This window comes from Salvelinus fontinalis, chromosome 23 (genome assembly GCF_029448725.1).
Source record: "Salvelinus fontinalis isolate EN_2023a chromosome 23, ASM2944872v1, whole genome shotgun sequence".
Classification (NCBI taxonomy): Eukaryota; Metazoa; Chordata; class Actinopteri; order Salmoniformes; family Salmonidae; genus Salvelinus; species Salvelinus fontinalis.
This window is the reverse complement of record NC_074687.1, coordinates 7,397,774-7,414,547: the sequence shown is the minus strand read 5'-3', so window position 1 is coordinate 7,414,547 and position 16,774 is coordinate 7,397,774. Positions and strand designations below refer to the sequence as shown.

At 46.1% G+C, this 16,774-nt stretch overlaps 2 protein-coding genes across 15 annotated transcripts in view; both read right to left on the bottom strand.

The window, feature by feature from the left end:
* The window catches only part of LOC129820802 (uncharacterized), a 12,988-nt gene extending 181 nt beyond the window's left edge, over positions 1 to 12,807 (bottom strand). The window contains exons 1-3 of one of the 14 annotated variants that reach the window (XM_055877780.1): positions 7,820 to 12,807; positions 4,604 to 7,411; positions 1 to 4,483 (exon numbers count right to left, since the gene is read on the bottom strand). The exon at positions 1 to 4,483 is cut by the window's left edge and continues 181 nt beyond it. In XM_055877780.1, the coding sequence (XP_055733755.1) occupies positions 3,882 to 4,483; positions 4,604 to 7,411; positions 7,820 to 10,664 (6,255 nt within the window). In that variant the 5' untranslated portion in view covers positions 10,665 to 12,807 and the 3' untranslated portion in view covers positions 1 to 3,881. Of the gene's footprint in view, positions 7,412 to 7,795 lie in introns of all 14 variants that reach the window. The other 13 variants (XM_055877779.1, XM_055877778.1, XM_055877782.1 and 10 more) reach the window with 13 other exon arrangements.
* Positions 1 to 16,495, bottom strand: part of LOC129820804 (insulin receptor substrate 2-like) — a 26,045-nt gene extending 9,550 nt beyond the window's left edge. Inside the window, exon 1 of the mRNA XM_055877787.1 lies at positions 12,814 to 16,495. Within this exon, the coding sequence (XP_055733762.1) occupies positions 12,814 to 16,165 (3,352 nt within the window). The 5' untranslated portion in view covers positions 16,166 to 16,495. The remainder of the gene's footprint in view (positions 1 to 12,813) is intronic.
* Between the last annotated feature and the right edge of the window lie 279 nt (positions 16,496 to 16,774).

Below are 16,774 nucleotides of genomic sequence, written 5' to 3'. Positions count from 1 at the left end.
AGTTGCCGAGAATCAGAGCTTAATCATCTCACACACACAGCCGAGGTTTCTAAACACACACCCCTGGTTACCAATCACACAGTCCTGCCAAGCCATCACAATCCCCTTTTATCAGTGGAGACTCAACCAGCCCTTCTCAGTGCAGTGTGTGTCAGCTGAGAGAGACTACCTCCCCTAATACAGCTCATTTCACACACGCTGATCACAGGGGGAGAGAGTGAGGAGGTAGAGGGACGGATAAACAAACCCGTTACCGCCTACCCATCCCCCTTACAGGCACGCCACCACACACCCCTCTACCCCTTCCTGGAAGGTGCCCCTCCCCCCTACCACACTGCTCTCCACATTATTTATTTATTTCTCACTGGCTATACATAGACCTGCTGCTCTCAAGCCAGGAACACTCTACATCACTCTCACACACTCCACAGGCATATACAAAAGAGAAGACATGCTACTGTAGTTTAAAGTACAAAGTATGAAGTTCATAACTCAGACAACAGGTCTGTAGTTCTCCTAGCAGTAGCATAACTCAGACAACAGCTCTGTGGTTCTCCTAGCAGTAGCATATCTCAGACAACAGGTCTGTGGTTCTCCTAGCAGTAGCATAACTCAGACAACAGCTCTGTGGTTCTCCTAGCAGTAGCATAACTCAGACAACAGGCCTGTGGTTCTCCTAGCAGTAGCATAACTCAGACAACAGGTCTGTGGTTCTACTAGCAGTAGCATAACTCAGACAACAGGCCTGTGGTTCTCCTAGCAGTAGCATAACTCAGACAACAGGTCTGTGGTTCTCCTAGCAGTAGCATAACTCAGACAACAGGTCTGTGGTTCTCCTAGCAGTAGCATAACTCAGACAACAGGTCTCTGGTTCTACTAGCAGTAGCATATCTCAGACAACAGGTCTGTGGTTCTACTAGCAGTAGCATAACTCAGACAACAGGTCTGTGGTTCTCCTAGCAGTAGCATAACTCAGACAACAGGTCTGTGGTTCTCCTAGCAGTAGCATAACTCAGACAACAGGTCTCTGGTTCTCCTAGCAGTAGCATAACTCAGACAACAGGTCTCTGGTTCTCCTAGCAGTAGCATAACTCAGACAACAGGTCTGTAGTTCTCCTAGCAGTAGCATAACTCAGACAACAGGTCTCTGGTTCTCCTAGCAGTAGCATATCTCAGACAACAGGTCTGTGGTTCTCCTAGCAGTAGCATATCTCAGACAACAGGTCTGTGGTTCTACTAGCAGTAGCATATCTCAGACAACAGCTCTGTGGTTCTACTAGCAGTAGCATATCTCAGACAACAGCTCTGTGGTTCTACTAGCAGTAGCATATCTCAGACAACAGCTCTGTGGTTCTACTAGCAGTAGCATATCTCAGACAACAGCTCTGTGGTTCTACTAGCAGTAGCATATCTCAGACAACAGCTCTGTGGTTCTACTAGCAGTAGCATATCTCAGACAACAGCTCTGTGGTTCTACTAGCAGTAGCATATCTCAGACAACAGCTCTGTGGTTCTCCTAGCAGTAGCATATCTCAGACAACAGGTCTGTAGTTCTCCTAGCAGTAGCATATCTCAGACAACAGCTCTGTGGTTCTACTAGCAGTAGCATATCTCAGACAACAGCTCTGTGGTTCTCCTAGCAGTAGCATAACTCAGACAACAGGTCTGTGGTTCTCCTAGCAGTAGCATATCTCAGACAACAGGTCTGTGGTTCTACTAGCAGTAGCATAACTCAGACAACAGGTCTCTGGTTCTCCTAGCAGTAGCATAACTCAGACAACAGGTCTGTGGTTCTCCTAGCAGTAGCATAACTCAGACAACAGTATTTTTTGCTGGGGCACAGGGTTGTGTTAACAAACCACATGTGAACATTTCTATTTGAATTTGAGAGAGGAAGAAGGAAGGAAATAAAGTGAACCAAAGAAAAATGGAGAGCGATAAGAAGGAATGGGTGAGGAGGGAGTGAAGCCTGTTCCTGGGAAGTCAGGAGAACATGAGCTCCATGAGGCTTAAGTGATCCTAACTGCAACTCAGTGTTTGGGAAACCTGTGTGTGTGTGTGTGCTCTCCCTTACACTAAATCTAACTCGAAACAAAATACTCAACAATGTCTAATTCTGAACAGAATGTAATACTCCTTAACTCCCTGCTAAATGTAGGGAACTTTAACAGAGTTTATCTAACCATGGAACATCCCGTCCTAGTTTATGGGTATCAGACAGAGAAGGGGAGGAAGGGAGGTGAAGTGAGAGAGGGGTGAAAGACAGAGCGAGGGCAGGGTAGTGAGGACAGGTGAAGACAAACGCTATTAGAAATATGCCACTACGTCTAGGTATTATTATTGGATTGATCTATAATTAACCACACACAGCAGCTGACAAGTCAATCAGCCTTTTTCAGCACAGCTATGCTATCCTCTAAAGTCACACCACCTCAGTGAAGTTTATTTAGGTAACTAATTCAGTTCAAATTCTCGAAAGCAATTATTATTTTCAAAGAAGTCCATAAAACAGGAGGCAATTCAAGGAATTCCTGTAATGTGGATATTTAGCTATCTAATTTACAAATTGTTTAATTAGTTGTTAAACAAACCTCTATGGCATTTTATTAAAGCCAACCAGAGGCCCTCAGCTGGAACTAGGAGCTACAGACAGAGGGCTCTCTGGGCGGAGAGAGAAAGGGCAGAGACCAACTGACTAGGAGACTCAATCACATGACTTCCAGTAAACAGAAACTAATGCCAAAAAAGTGAGAGAAATAAAGAGAGAGAGGGAGGGACAGAGAGAGAGAGAAAGGGAAAAAAGTGAGTGAGAGAAAAGAGAGAGAGATAGAGTGAGGGTTAGAGTGATATTTGGTCTCAATTCAATTTCAATTCAAAGGGCATTATTGGCATGGGAAACACATGTTAAGATTGCCAAAGCAAGTGAAATAGATAATAAACAAAGGGAAATAAACAATAAAAAATGAACAATAAACATTACACTCACAAAAGTTACAAAATAATAAAGACATTTCAAATGTCATATTATCTCTATATACAGTGTTGTAATGACGTGCAAACAGTTAAAGTACAAAAGGGAACATAAATCAACATAAATGTAGGTTGTATTTACAATGGAGTTTGTTCTTCACTGGTGGCCCTTTTCTTGTGAAAACAGGACACAACTCCTGCTGCTGTGATTGCTCACTGTGGTATTTCACCCATAGATATGGGAGTTTATCAAAATTGGATTTGTTTTCAGCCTCTCTCTCTCACGCAGATGGTGCTCAGTCATTGCCTCTGAAGGGCCAGATAACCAGTGAGCACTGCTGGGAGGGGCAGGTGCAAGACCCCGGCCCCCACCATCTGCTACACACACACTGAGGTAGAGAGGGAAACAAAAGGGGGGACGAGGTCAGAGCTCCCAAATAAAAACAGGGAGAGAATGAGTGTCTCTATCAAACACCTGACAGCCAAAAAGAGAGAGAGCTCTCATAAAAAAGAGGAAAACATGAAGAAATGAGAGAGAGGAATGATAAGAGCTTCAGAGAAAAACACAGAGAGTTTCAGACACAGAGATGGACTAGAGAGCGTAGGAGAGGTGAATACATGTTTCTTATTCTGTTTGCAGATAGCTGGTGTTTGCTTGTAGCGTTCCCTTCCTCACTGCTAATCCCAAGGGCCCTCACACACCCAGGGCCAGTTCAAAGGTTACGTTTCTGACCCGGGGCGGCAGAGTGAGGTGCAGGGGTGGGCCATATGGGGGTATGCTTTGAAATTTAAACAGCCCCCAACCCACTCAGTGAATGTGCATGCCTACCCCCAAAACCAAAACAACAACAATGCCAAAAAACACTAGCTTTGGACCGGCCATCAGCTCAATGAGTCAATGAACAAATAAACTAATAAGTCTCAAACACTGAAATCAAATTCACAAAAACACCCGAGTAACCTACAAGCACAAGGCCAGAGTAACCTACAAACACAAGGCCAGAGTAAACTACAAACACAAGGCCAGAGTAACCTACAAACACAAGGCCAGAGTAAACTACAAACACAAGGCCAGAGTAACCTACAAACACAAGGCCAGAGTAATCTACAAACACAAGGCCAGAGTAACCTACAAACACAAGGCCAGAGTAAACTACAAACACAAGGCCAGAGTAAACTACAAACACAAGGCCAGAGTAAACTACAAACACAAGGCCAGAGTAACCTACAAACACAAGGCCAGAGTAATCTACAAACACAAGGCCAGAGTAAACTACAAACACAAGGCCAGAGTAAACTACAAACACAAGGCCAGAGTAACCTACAAACACAAGGCCAGAGTAATCTACAAACACAAGGCCAGAGTAAACTCCAAACACAAGGCCAGAGTAACCTACAAACACAAGGCCAGAGTAAACTACAAACACAAGGCCAGAGTAAACTACAAACACAAGGCCAAAGTAGACTCCAAACACAAGGCCAGAGTAACCTACAAACACAAGGCCAGAGTAATCTACAAACACAAGGCCAGAGTAAACTCCAAACACAAGGCCAGAGTAACCTACAAACACAAGGCCAGAGTAACCTACAAACACAAGGCCAAAGTAGACTCCAAACACAAGGCCAGAGTAACCTACAAACACAAGGCCAGAGTAACCTACAAACACAAGGCCAGAGTAACCTACAAACACAAGGCCAGAGTAAACTACAAGCACAAGGCCAGAGTAAACTACAAACACAAGGCCAGAGTAAACTACAAACACAAGGCCAAAGTAAACTACAAACACAAGGCCAGAGTAACCTACAAACACAAGGCCAGAGTAACCTACAAACACAAGGCCAGAGTAATCTACAAACACAAGGCCAGAGTAAACTACAAACACAAGGCCAGAGTAACCTACAAACACAAGGCCAGAGTAACCTACAAACACAAGGCCAGAGTAATCTACAAACACAAGGCCAGAGTAAACTACAAACACAAGGCCAGAGTAACCTACAAACACAAGGCCAGAATAACCTACAAACACAAGGCCAGAGTAACTTACAAACACAAGGCCAGAGTAACCTACAAACACAAGGCCAAAGTAACCTACAAACACAAGGCCAGAGTAAACTACAAACACAAGGCCAGAGTAACCTACAAACACAAGGCCAGAGTAACCTACAAACACAAGGCCAGAGTAACCTACAAACACAAGGCCAGAGTAATCTACAAACACAAGGCCAGAGTAACCTACAAACACAAGGCCAGAGTAACCTACAAACACAAGGCCAGAGTAATCTACAAACACAAGGCCAGAGTAAACTACAAACACAAGGCCAGAGTAAAGTACAAACACAAGGCCAGAGTAAAGTACAAACACAAGGCCAGAGTAAACTACAAACACAAGGCCAGAGTAATCTACAAACACAAGGCCAAAGTAAACTCCAAACCCAAGGCCAGAGTAAACTACAAACACAAGGCCAGAGTAACCTACAAACACAAGGCCAGAATAACCTACAATCACAAGGCCAGAGTAACCTACAAACACAAGGCCAGAGTAACCTACAAACACAAGGCCAGAGTAATCTACAAACACAAGGCCAGAGTAAACTACAAACACAAAGCCAGAATAACCTACAAACACAAGGCCAGAGTAAACTCCAAACACAAGGCCAGAGTAACCTACAAACACAAGGCCAGAGTAACCTACAAACACAAGGACAGAGTAACCTACAAACACAAGGCCAGAGTAACCTACAAACACAAGGCCAGAATAACCTACAAACACAAGGCCAGAGTAACCTACAAACACAAGGCCAGAGTAACCTACAAACACAAGGCCAGAGTAACCTACAAACACAAGGCCAGAGTAAACTACAAACACAAAGCCAGAATAACCTACAAACACAAGGCCAGAGTAAACTCCAAACACAAGGCCAGAGTAACCTACAAACACAAGGCAGGAGTAACCTACAAACACAAGGCCAGAGTAACCTACAAACACAAGGCCAGAGTAAACTACAAACACAAGGCCAGAGTAAACTACAAACACAAGGCCAGAGTAAACTACAAACACAAGGCCAAAGTAAACTCCAAACACAAGGCCAGAGTAACCTACAAACACAAGGACAGAGTAACCTACAAACACAAGGCCAGAGTAACCTACAAACACAAGGCCAGAGTAACCTACAAACACAAGGCCAGAGTAAACTACAAACACAAGGCTAAAGTAAACTACAAACACAAGGCCAGAGTAATCTACAAACACAAGGCCAGAGTAAACTACAAACACAAGGCCAGAGTAACCTACAAACACAAGGCCAGAGTAAACTACAAACACAAGGCCAGAGTAAACTACAAACACAAGGCCAGAGTAAACTACAAACACAAGGCCAGAGTAAACTACAAACACAAGGCCAGAGTAAACTACAAACACAAGGCTAAAGTAAACTACAAACACAAGGCCAGAGTAATCTACAAACACAAGGCCAGAGTAAACTACAAACACAAGGCCAGAGTAACCTACAAACACAAGGCCAGAGTAAACTACAAACACAAGGCCAAAGTAACCTACAAACACAAGGCCAGAGTAACCTACAAACACAAGGCCAGAGTAACCTACAAACACAAGGCCAGAGTAAACTACAAACACAAGGCCAGAGTAAACTACAAACACAAGGCCAGAGTAAACTACAAATACAAGGCCAGAGTAAACTACAAACACAAGGCCAGAGTAACCTACAAACACAAGGCCAAAGTAACCTACAAACACAAGGCCAGAGTAACCTACAAACACAAGGCCAGAGTAACCTACAAACACAAGGCCAGAGTAAACTACAAACACAAGGCCAGAGTAAACTACAAACACAAGGCCAGAGTAAACTACAAACACAAGGCCAGAGTAAACTACAAACACAAGGCCAGAGTAACCTACAAACACAAGGCCAAAGTAACCTACAAACACAAGGCCAGAGTAAACTACAAACACAAGGCCAGAGTAAACTACAAACACAAGGCCAGAGTAACCTACAAACACAAGGCCAGAGTAACCTACAAACACAAGGCCAGAGTAATCTACAAACACAAGGCCAGAGTAACCTACAAACACAAGGCCAGAGTAACCTACAAACACAAGGCCAGAGTAATCTACAAAAACAAAGCCAGAGTAAACTACAAACACAAGGCCAGAGTAAAGTACAAACACAAGGCCAGAGTAAAGTACAAACACAAGGCCAGAGTAAACTACAAACACAAGGCCAGAGTAATCTACAAACACAAGGCCAAAGTAAACTCCAAACCCAAGGCCAGAGTAAACTACAAACACAAGGCCAGAGTAACCTACAAACACAAGGCCAGAATAACCTACAATCACAAGGCCAGAGTAACCTACAAACACAAGGCCAGAGTAACCTACAAACACAAGGCCAGAGTAATCTACAAACACAAGGCCAGAGTAAACTACAAACACAAAGCCAGAATAACCTACAAACACAAGGCCAGAGTAAACTCCAAACACAAGGCCAGAGTAACCTACAAACACAAGGCCAGAGTAACCTACAAACACAAGGACAGAGTAACCTACAAACACAAGGACAGAGTAACCTACAAACACAAGGACAGAGTAAACTACAAACACAAGGCCAGAGTAAACTACAAACACAAGGCCAGAGTAAACTACAAACACAAGGCCAAAGTAAACTCCAAACACAAGGCCAGAGTAACCTACAAACACAAGGACAGAGTAACCTACAAACACAAGGCCAGAGTAACCTACAAACACAAGGCCAGAGTAAACTCCAAACACAAGGCCAGAGTAACCTACAAACACAAGGACAGAGTAACCTACAAACACAAGGCCAGAGTAACCTACAAACACAAGGCCAGAGTAACCTACAAACACAAGGCCAGAGTAAACTACAAACACAAGGCTAAAGTAAACTACAAACACAAGGCCAGAGTAATCTACAAACACAAGGCCAGAGTAAACTACAAACACAAGGCCAGAGTAACCTACAAACACAAGGCCAGAGTAAACTACAAACACAAGGCCAGAGTAAACTACAAACACAAGGCCAGAGTAAACTACAAACACAAGGCCAGAGTAAACTACAAACACAAGGCCAGAGTAAACTACAAACACAAGGCTAAAGTAAACTACAAACACAAGGCCAGAGTAATCTACAAACACAAGGCCAGAGTAAACTACAAACACAAGGCCAGAGTAACCTACAAACACAAGGCCAGAGTAAACTACAAACACAAGGCCAAAGTAACCTACAAACACAAGGCCAGAGTAACCTACAAACACAAGGCCAGAGTAACCTACAAACACAAGGCCAGAGTAAACTACAAACACAAGGCCAGAGTAAACTACAAACACAAGGCCAGAGTAAACTACAAATACAAGGCCAGAGTAAACTACAAACACAAGGCCAGAGTAACCTACAAACACAAGGCCAAAGTAACCTACAAACACAAGGCCAGAGTAACCTACAAACACAAGGCCAGAGTAACCTACAAACACAAGGCCAGAGTAAACTACAAACACAAGGCCAGAGTAAACTACAAACACAAGGCCAGAGTAAACTACAAATACAAGGCCAGAGTAAACTACAAACACAAGGCCAGAGTAACCTACAAACACAAGGCCAAAGTAACCTACAAACACAAGGCCAGAGTAAACTACAAACACAAGGCCAGAGTAAACTACAAACACAAGGCCAGAGTAACCTACAAACACAAGGCCAGAGTAACCTACAAACACAAGGCCAGAGTAATCTACAAACACAAGGCCAGAGTAACCTACAAACACAAGGCCAGAGTAACCTACAAACACAAGGCCAGAGTAATCTACAAAAACAAAGCCAGAGTAAACTACAAACACAAGGCCAGAGTAAAGTACAAACACAAGGCCAGAGTAAAGTACAAACACAAGGCCAGAGTAAACTACAAACACAAGGCCAGAGTAATCTACAAACACAAGGCCAAAGTAAACTCCAAACCCAAGGCCAGAGTAAACTACAAACACAAGGCCAGAGTAACCTACAAACACAAGGCCAGAATAACCTACAATCACAAGGCCAGAGTAACCTACAAACACAAGGCCAGAGTAACCTACAAACACAAGGCCAGAGTAATCTACAAACACAAGGCCAGAGTAAACTACAAACACAAAGCCAGAATAACCTACAAACACAAGGCCAGAGTAAACTCCAAACACAAGGCCAGAGTAACCTACAAACACAAGGCCAGAGTAACCTACAAACACAAGGACAGAGTAACCTACAAACACAAGGACAGAGTAACCTACAAACACAAGGACAGAGTAAACTACAAACACAAGGCCAGAGTAAACTACAAACACAAGGCCAGAGTAAACTACAAACACAAGGCCAAAGTAAACTCCAAACACAAGGCCAGAGTAACCTACAAACACAAGGACAGAGTAACCTACAAACACAAGGCCAGAGTAACCTACAAACACAAGGCCAGAGTAATCTACAAACACAAGGCCAGAGTAAACTACAAACACAAGGCCAGAGTAAACTACAAACACAAGGCCAGAGTAAACTACAAACACAAGGCCAGAGTAAACTACAAACACAAGGCCAGAGTAAACTACAAACACAAGGCCAGAGTAAACTACAAACACAAGGCCAGAGTAAACTACAAACACAAGGCCAGAGTAAACTACAAACACAAGGCTAAAGTAAACTACAAACACAAGGCCAGAGTAATCTACAAACACAAGGCCAGAGTAAACTACAAACACAAGGCCAGAGTAACCTACAAACACAAGGCCAGAGTAAACTACAAACACAAGGCCAAAGTAACCTACAAACACAAGGCCAGAGTAACCTACAAACACAAGGCCAGAGTAACCTACAAACACAAGGCCAGAGTAAACTACAAACACAAGGCTAAAGTAAACTACAAACACAAGGCCAGAGTAATCTACAAACACAAGGCCAGAGTAAACTACAAACACAAGGCCAGAGTAAACTACAAACACAAGGCCAGAGTAAACTACAAACACAAGGCCAGAGTAAACTACAAACACAAGGCCAGAGTAAACTACAAACACAAGGCCAGAGTAAACTACAAACACAAGGCCAGAGTAAACTACAAACACAAGGCTAAAGTAAACTACAAACACAAGGCCAGAGTAATCTACAAACACAAGGCCAGAGTAAACTACAAACACAAGGCCAGAGTAACCTACAAACACAAGGCCAGAGTAAACTACAAACACAAGGCCAAAGTAACCTACAAACACAAGGCCAGAGTAACCTACAAACACAAGGCCAGAGTAACCTACAAACACAAGGCCAGAGTAAACTACAAACACAAGGCCAGAGTAAACTACAAACACAAGGCCAGAGTAAACTACAAATACAAGGCCAGAGTAAACTACAAACACAAGGCCAGAGTAACCTACAAACACAAGGCCAGAGTAAACTACAAACACAAGGCCAGAGTACACTACAAACACAAGGCCAGAGTAACCTACAAACACAAGGCCAGAGTAACCTACAAACACAAGGCCAGAGTAAACTACAAACACAAGGCCAGAGTAACCTACAAACACAAGGCCAGAGTAACCTTCAAATAGATACACACAGCAGCTGTCACACACACAAAATATAAAGGCCAATTCAGCCTCAAATGATTTGCATTCCAAATCCAGCCAATCACAAATGAATGTGAGCATGTGGAATGCTGACTACGAGTCACGTTGTGGTGCTGAGGGAAGAATGTGGAAAAGCCTGTAATTTCTTGGTAAACACTTTGTTCTTTCTCTCCGGCTGATCATTTGTTTTTCAGGAATGCCATAAATAACCAAGCAATAACCGGCCACAGCCAACTCGTACCGGATCCACTCTGCTCCTTCTCTCTTGCTTTGTTGTCTCCCCTCCTCCTCTGTTCTTACCCCCCTCCCTCCCACTGTGGTCTGTTTTGTCCTGATTTTGAAAAACAAACTAATACATGTCACTCCTCTGTCTCCATTCCTCCTCCCCCATCTCCTCTCCTTCCGTAGCTTAGGGCCAGGTCTTTCTTTCTGCTCAACTTCGTGGAAATGACTGCAATATCTACAAAACAACTCAGTCAGCAGACATGCTTAGGGTTGCAACATTTTCCAGAAATCCTAGTAGGAGGATTCCGGATTTTCGTGCTTATTCCTCCTGATTTTGGGAATACTCCAACCACTATTTCAGAGAAAACCAGGGAATTTATTGAAAGTTCCCAGAATTCTGCAACCCCAGTCATGTTCAAACACACGTGAAATTCCTTATTTCACAAACATAAGTAAATACACTGACATTATACTTCTTAACACACACCCTTGATTGAGTATGTTTGGCCAATCAGTGCATAGGTTTTTAATCCTCTTGAGAGCAGGTGCAGTGTGTGTGTTAGTCTGTTTTGTAAAGTTCCTCACCGTAAAACAACAACGTGATCTGCAATCCCCCCAGTAGGTTAGGAAAAAAGTGAAAATTCACATCTCCCAGCAGCCTTTCTACACAGCATTCCTAACATGAAACCCAATACCTGACAAGTGATAAACAACTTGTTTTTTTCTGGGGGACCCAGTGCACTGACTGCACCCAGCCCTTCTGTTTACAGCCAGAGAGGGAGACAGAGGAAGAGTGAAAGGAGATGAGGAAAGGAGAAAGAGAGCACTCTCTTTACCAGGGCATTGCAGATCACAACATTGTGTAACCGCTGCCTATAGGCCTACAAGTAATGTATATTTCACCATCAATGTCCAAACCAAATATATGGGGAGTGTGTTATTTACTGTTGTATAGCAGGCTACTGATACTACAGTAGACATAAGCCAGGAACGAGGTGAAAGGTAATGTTTTGGTTTCCCCAACCTCCCATCCTTTAAACGGGACCCATCAATATTTATGGACAGGGTTGAAGTGTGATTTGGTAGGTGAATTGTCCCCTAAATCGATGTATTTTCTGTTCTGTGATCATTTTGAACAGAATCCGTTTTAGCCTACTTTCCACTATATCTGCCGACTCGTATCCTAATCCTCTCAGAGCACATATAACTGTGTTACATAATGAAGAAACCACCTGGCCGCTATATTCCTTATGGATTGTTCTGGCATGCTGAGCAAAAAAATCTTTAGCATCATTGAAGCAACGCGTTGGGGTATTTTCTCCTGTCTCTGTACATTTGCACTAGCGTAGTCTGGTCCAGAAGAATAACTGCGTCACAGGAAACACTGGCTGGGACTCGAGCGCACACATTGACACAGAATTCAGACAACTTCAATCATTTGCATCACGACACCACGCGTATTTCCCGCAGCCTTGGCCTTAATGATGTACTGAATGTGTGTGACGGCTACTCCAAATATCAGTTTATATGCACTGAATACGCTGCATCACAGGACTAATACGCTACACTTCTCATTGTGCTCCAACTTGCACCGACACTTATCATTTCAGCCGCCATGTTTAATAAATCATGTTTAGAGAAATAAATAATATCTATGTTGAAGTAAGTAGTTTCACTATAAGCAGTATACACCAAATACATTTGTTTAAACGGACTTGCAATAACAAACATAAACACTAAACAGTTTGATGTAGCTCATGCAATGCAATGTATTTTTCGTAATGTCAGTTGAATTGACTCAATAAATCACAGCACACATTGAAGGGTAAGATTCCTGCTTCTACTTCCTGGCATGGCTACACTTTAAAATGTCTAGTCCAACCATTATGCCATCATTGAATTAAATGGAGACATCCTTTCTATTCATTCTATTTCTATGCCATGGATGAATGAATGGGCTCATGATAAGCATGCAAAGACACACACATAATCGGCAGAGGCTCACCTTTCACTGCTGTTGCAGTCTCCTTGAAGCCCATGGTGGCATAGGGGCTGGCGTTGAAACCGTTCATGCCCCCCTTGCATCCACACGCTGCCTTGAACCTCAGCAGTCCCTCACAGCCCCCCAGACTGCTGCAGCCCCCCAGGCTCCCTTCCATCAGGTTTAAGGCAATGTAGTTGAGTCCGTTTTGGTAGCCTGCCGACGTCTCCCGGCACATGGGGCTGTTGCTGTTCCCATACTCCTCGTCTGAGCCCTCCGAGCTCCGGACCAGCCGCGACACGTTTTCCACCGATGCCGAGCTGTGCCGCATGTTGGCATCGTGGGCAAACGATGGAGACACTGGCGTTACCGTGGTTGTGGAGGAGAAGGTCTCGGAGCTGTGGCGCCTGCGACCCTGGGGGTCAGCCCGGATCACCTTAGCCCCCCTGTCTGGGTTGACGGGGGGGATGGAGGGACCCCCCAGGAGGAAGGACTCCACAGGGACAGGGGGGACCACCACTATGCCCTCTCCCCCCAGGGTGAGTCTCTGGATGCAGGACGAGGGGCTGGTAGGCAGGGGGGTGGTGGAGTCAGAGGGGCACAGAGAGGCAGGGAGAGAGGCAGAGGGGTTGGTAGGACTGAAGGTCATCTCAGTGTAGTCGTCTTTTACAGCGCCAACCGGGCACACAGGGCTCACATGCTTTTGGAGAGGATATTCCAGTATGACTCTCTCCTCCTTCTCCTCTCTCTCCTCCTCCTTCCCCTCCTCTCTCTCCTCCTCCTCCCCCTCCTCTCTCTCCCTCTGGTCCTCTCTGTGAGGCTGGCTGGGACACACGAGGAGCACAGGACTCGGCTCCATGCGCCCTATTGAAGAAGGGGAATCCCTGTGTTTGGAAGAGCATGAGCTGATGTTGATGTTGACGTATTCGGAGAGTGGCGGGGAACTCCTCGCCGGCTCGTCCACCGAGCCCAGCGATGAAGCAGAGCTTTCAGTCATGGTAGAGACAGGCGGGTATCGTGTGGCGTTGCCAAAGTCTATGTTGATGTACTCCCCGGGACTCCTGGGCTCAGAGGGGAGAGGGTGTTCGCTCATACAGGGCAGTGTCCTCAGAGAGTCCAGGGCCAGCCGGGTAGGCCGACTCACCCTCCCCCTGTGGACCAGACCCCCCTCCTGGGTCACCCTGCTGGCTCTGAGGATCGAGGGGGCTGAGGAGAGGGTGTTGGTGGGGGGCGTACCGATAGAGACTGGTGAGATGGGACAGTAGTTGGACTCCTCTTCTATCCTCTGCCTCTGTAGACTCATCACCACGTACTGATCCGTGTCTGTGACACCGTTCCTCTGGGGCTGAGCTTTGAGAGAGCGGGTTAGGGAACTGATGGAGTAAGGCTGTCTGTGGTGAGGGTGAGGCTGGGGGGTAGTGTCTGTGAGGAAGTAGTCTGGGGGGGTGAAGGACACCTCCACAGGGGACATGTTGAGGTACTCCCCATTGGTGAGTTTCTCATCTGAGCTGTCCACAGACATCTTGGCCCCACAGAACATCCTCATGTAGCCGCTGTCCTCCAGAGACACACTGCCAGGGGAATCTGTATGGGGACCCATCCCAGCTGGAGAGGGGTGAGAGCGGGGGTTGATGATCTGCTTTGGGGCCGACACACACATGGGGCTCATGGGCATGTAAGCATTACCTTTGACCCCCCCTGTCTGAGGGGCCACGCCCGGAGTCATGGGCATGTAGCCTAGGTGACCGTTGGAGCCTATCTGGACATCGCCATAGTCCTCGGGATAGGTCACTTTTTGGGAAGCCATGTGAGAGCTGCGACCCGATTGGCCACCACTGGTGTAGGCCCTCATGAGCGTGTAGTCGTCCAATGAGGCAGAGGAGACCTGGGGCGGTGCCATGTGCTGGCGCGGGGTGGTGAGGGAGTATGTGCGTTTCCGGTATGCCTTGTCCAGCTCTGGTAACCGGCGGTAACCGTTCTGGTTCTGTCTCTCCATCACCATGTAGCCGTGCAGGCTGCTGCCTTCCCGGGAGGGGGGTGTGTCTTCCCTCAGGGACTCTGGGGTGTTACTGCGGAGGGTGAGGTGCAGGCCTGCAGGGCTGGAGCCATACTCATCACAGGAGATGAAGCCCCCATCACTGGGGGAGACCGAGGCACTGCAGCTGGAGGGGCAAGGAGCGCTGCTCTCTGAGCAGGAGGACAGGCTGACAGGGCTGGGGGTGGCTGTGGGTGGAGAGTGGGACAGAGGCATGGACATGGACTTACTGTGCTGGAGGGAGGAGGATTCAAATGTCCGACAGGGCCGGGCTGTAATGGTGTTTGATCTCCCTAATAGGTTCGGTTGAATACCGGGGCTGAGGGGACTCCCGTTCACAGACATGGGGCGCGCCATGGTGCCTTCTCCCTCGCTGGCAGTGCGTATCCGGCAGGAGGTAAATTTACTAACCGGGGAAGTTGTGGCCATGCTGTCAGTGCGCGACCGCCGCTGGAGCCCGGTCTGGCTTGGAGGAAGGTTGTTGAGGTGCCGCCGGGTGGGCACGGAGATGGGGTTAGTGCCTGAAGACTGGCTCTTGCTGCGCGGCCGAAACTCTGACAGCTCCTTCATGGCTTTCATGGCCTCCAAGATAGTCTCGTGGATGTTTTGCGCCACCACTGAGTCGTCAGCCTGCATCCACAGCTCGCCTGGTCCCGTGGCTGCTGACCGGCCGACCTCGATGAAGAAAAAGCTTTCTGAGTGCCCGCATCTCCGAATGTTCATCAGCTGTAAACTGACGGACGCGACATCCGAGTTGAGTTTTACGAAGCTGATAGTCCGGCTGGATAAACACAGTCTGTACACCCCGGTCAGATTCCGGCTCTGCCCTAGCCCTTTGGATTTCAGGTTCACTTGCCATACCTCCTTATACGCGGCAGTTACCGGCGTAATCATCCCGTAGTTCGCCTCATCAAACCCCACCAGCGAGGACGCGGAATTGGATGCGGAGCCATCTGAGTACACTTTCCCCTCGCTCATTAAATCCGTTAAGACTCGGTACCAATTCTCCTGCTCTTTTTCATTCTCTGCCGCCACGGCAAAATATTCGTCCTTGGTATAGAGGGCGATAAGGTGTTTGTGTTTGGCATCAGCTCTCTTGTTGATATTGAGGCAGCAGTCAAGAGGTATAACCCTCTTTGCCGCTGACTTGTTTTTCCATTTTTTCTCGCTCTCGTAGTACTCCAGCCGGGCAGGGAAGCCCTCGTCCGGCTCCTTCAGAACGAAGAAGCGCTTGTGTCCGTGCTTCTGCTTCTTGAGGTATCCACATTTCTTAATCTTTGTGTTACTAATGTTCGCGTTGGATAACAAGTGTCCTCCCCCAGTATTTGGAGGACTCGCCATTCTATCGTCCTTAAAAAAACAAATCTCACTTTCGTTAACCTGTTGTTATATCCTCACTTATCGAAGGCTGGAGAGAAACTCTGTATAGTCCGTATCTCTCAGAGACACTGTTTCACTCCAGGCGCCGGCTGTGCGTTCGGCGTCTGTAGCTGTTTAACAGTAAATAACCCATATCGCTAAAGTGACCGGAGTGAAGAGGGAAACAATATGTGACGTTCTACACATCCAGCTTTGGTTACAAAAAAAAGAGAAGGGGAGGGAAAAAATTCTCACACTGACACTGGGTCGCTGCAAGCCGACGGGGCGTACCTGCAAATCCGCCTACAAATCCGGGCTCATTGGTGGTGGAGAGGGCTGCATGATAGTGAAAAGACTCCGTCAGACGTTAGAAAGCCCTCCCACTCAATTACATTAAATTCAATGGGCTTTATTGGCATGGGAAACATATGTTTACATTGCCAAAGCAAGTGAAATAGACAAGAAACAAATAGGAAATAAACAATAAAAAAACGTACGCATTACACTCACAAAAGTTTTAAAAGAATATTGACATTTAAAATGCCATATTACTGGCTATGTACAGTGTAGTAACAATACACTCACTCTCAA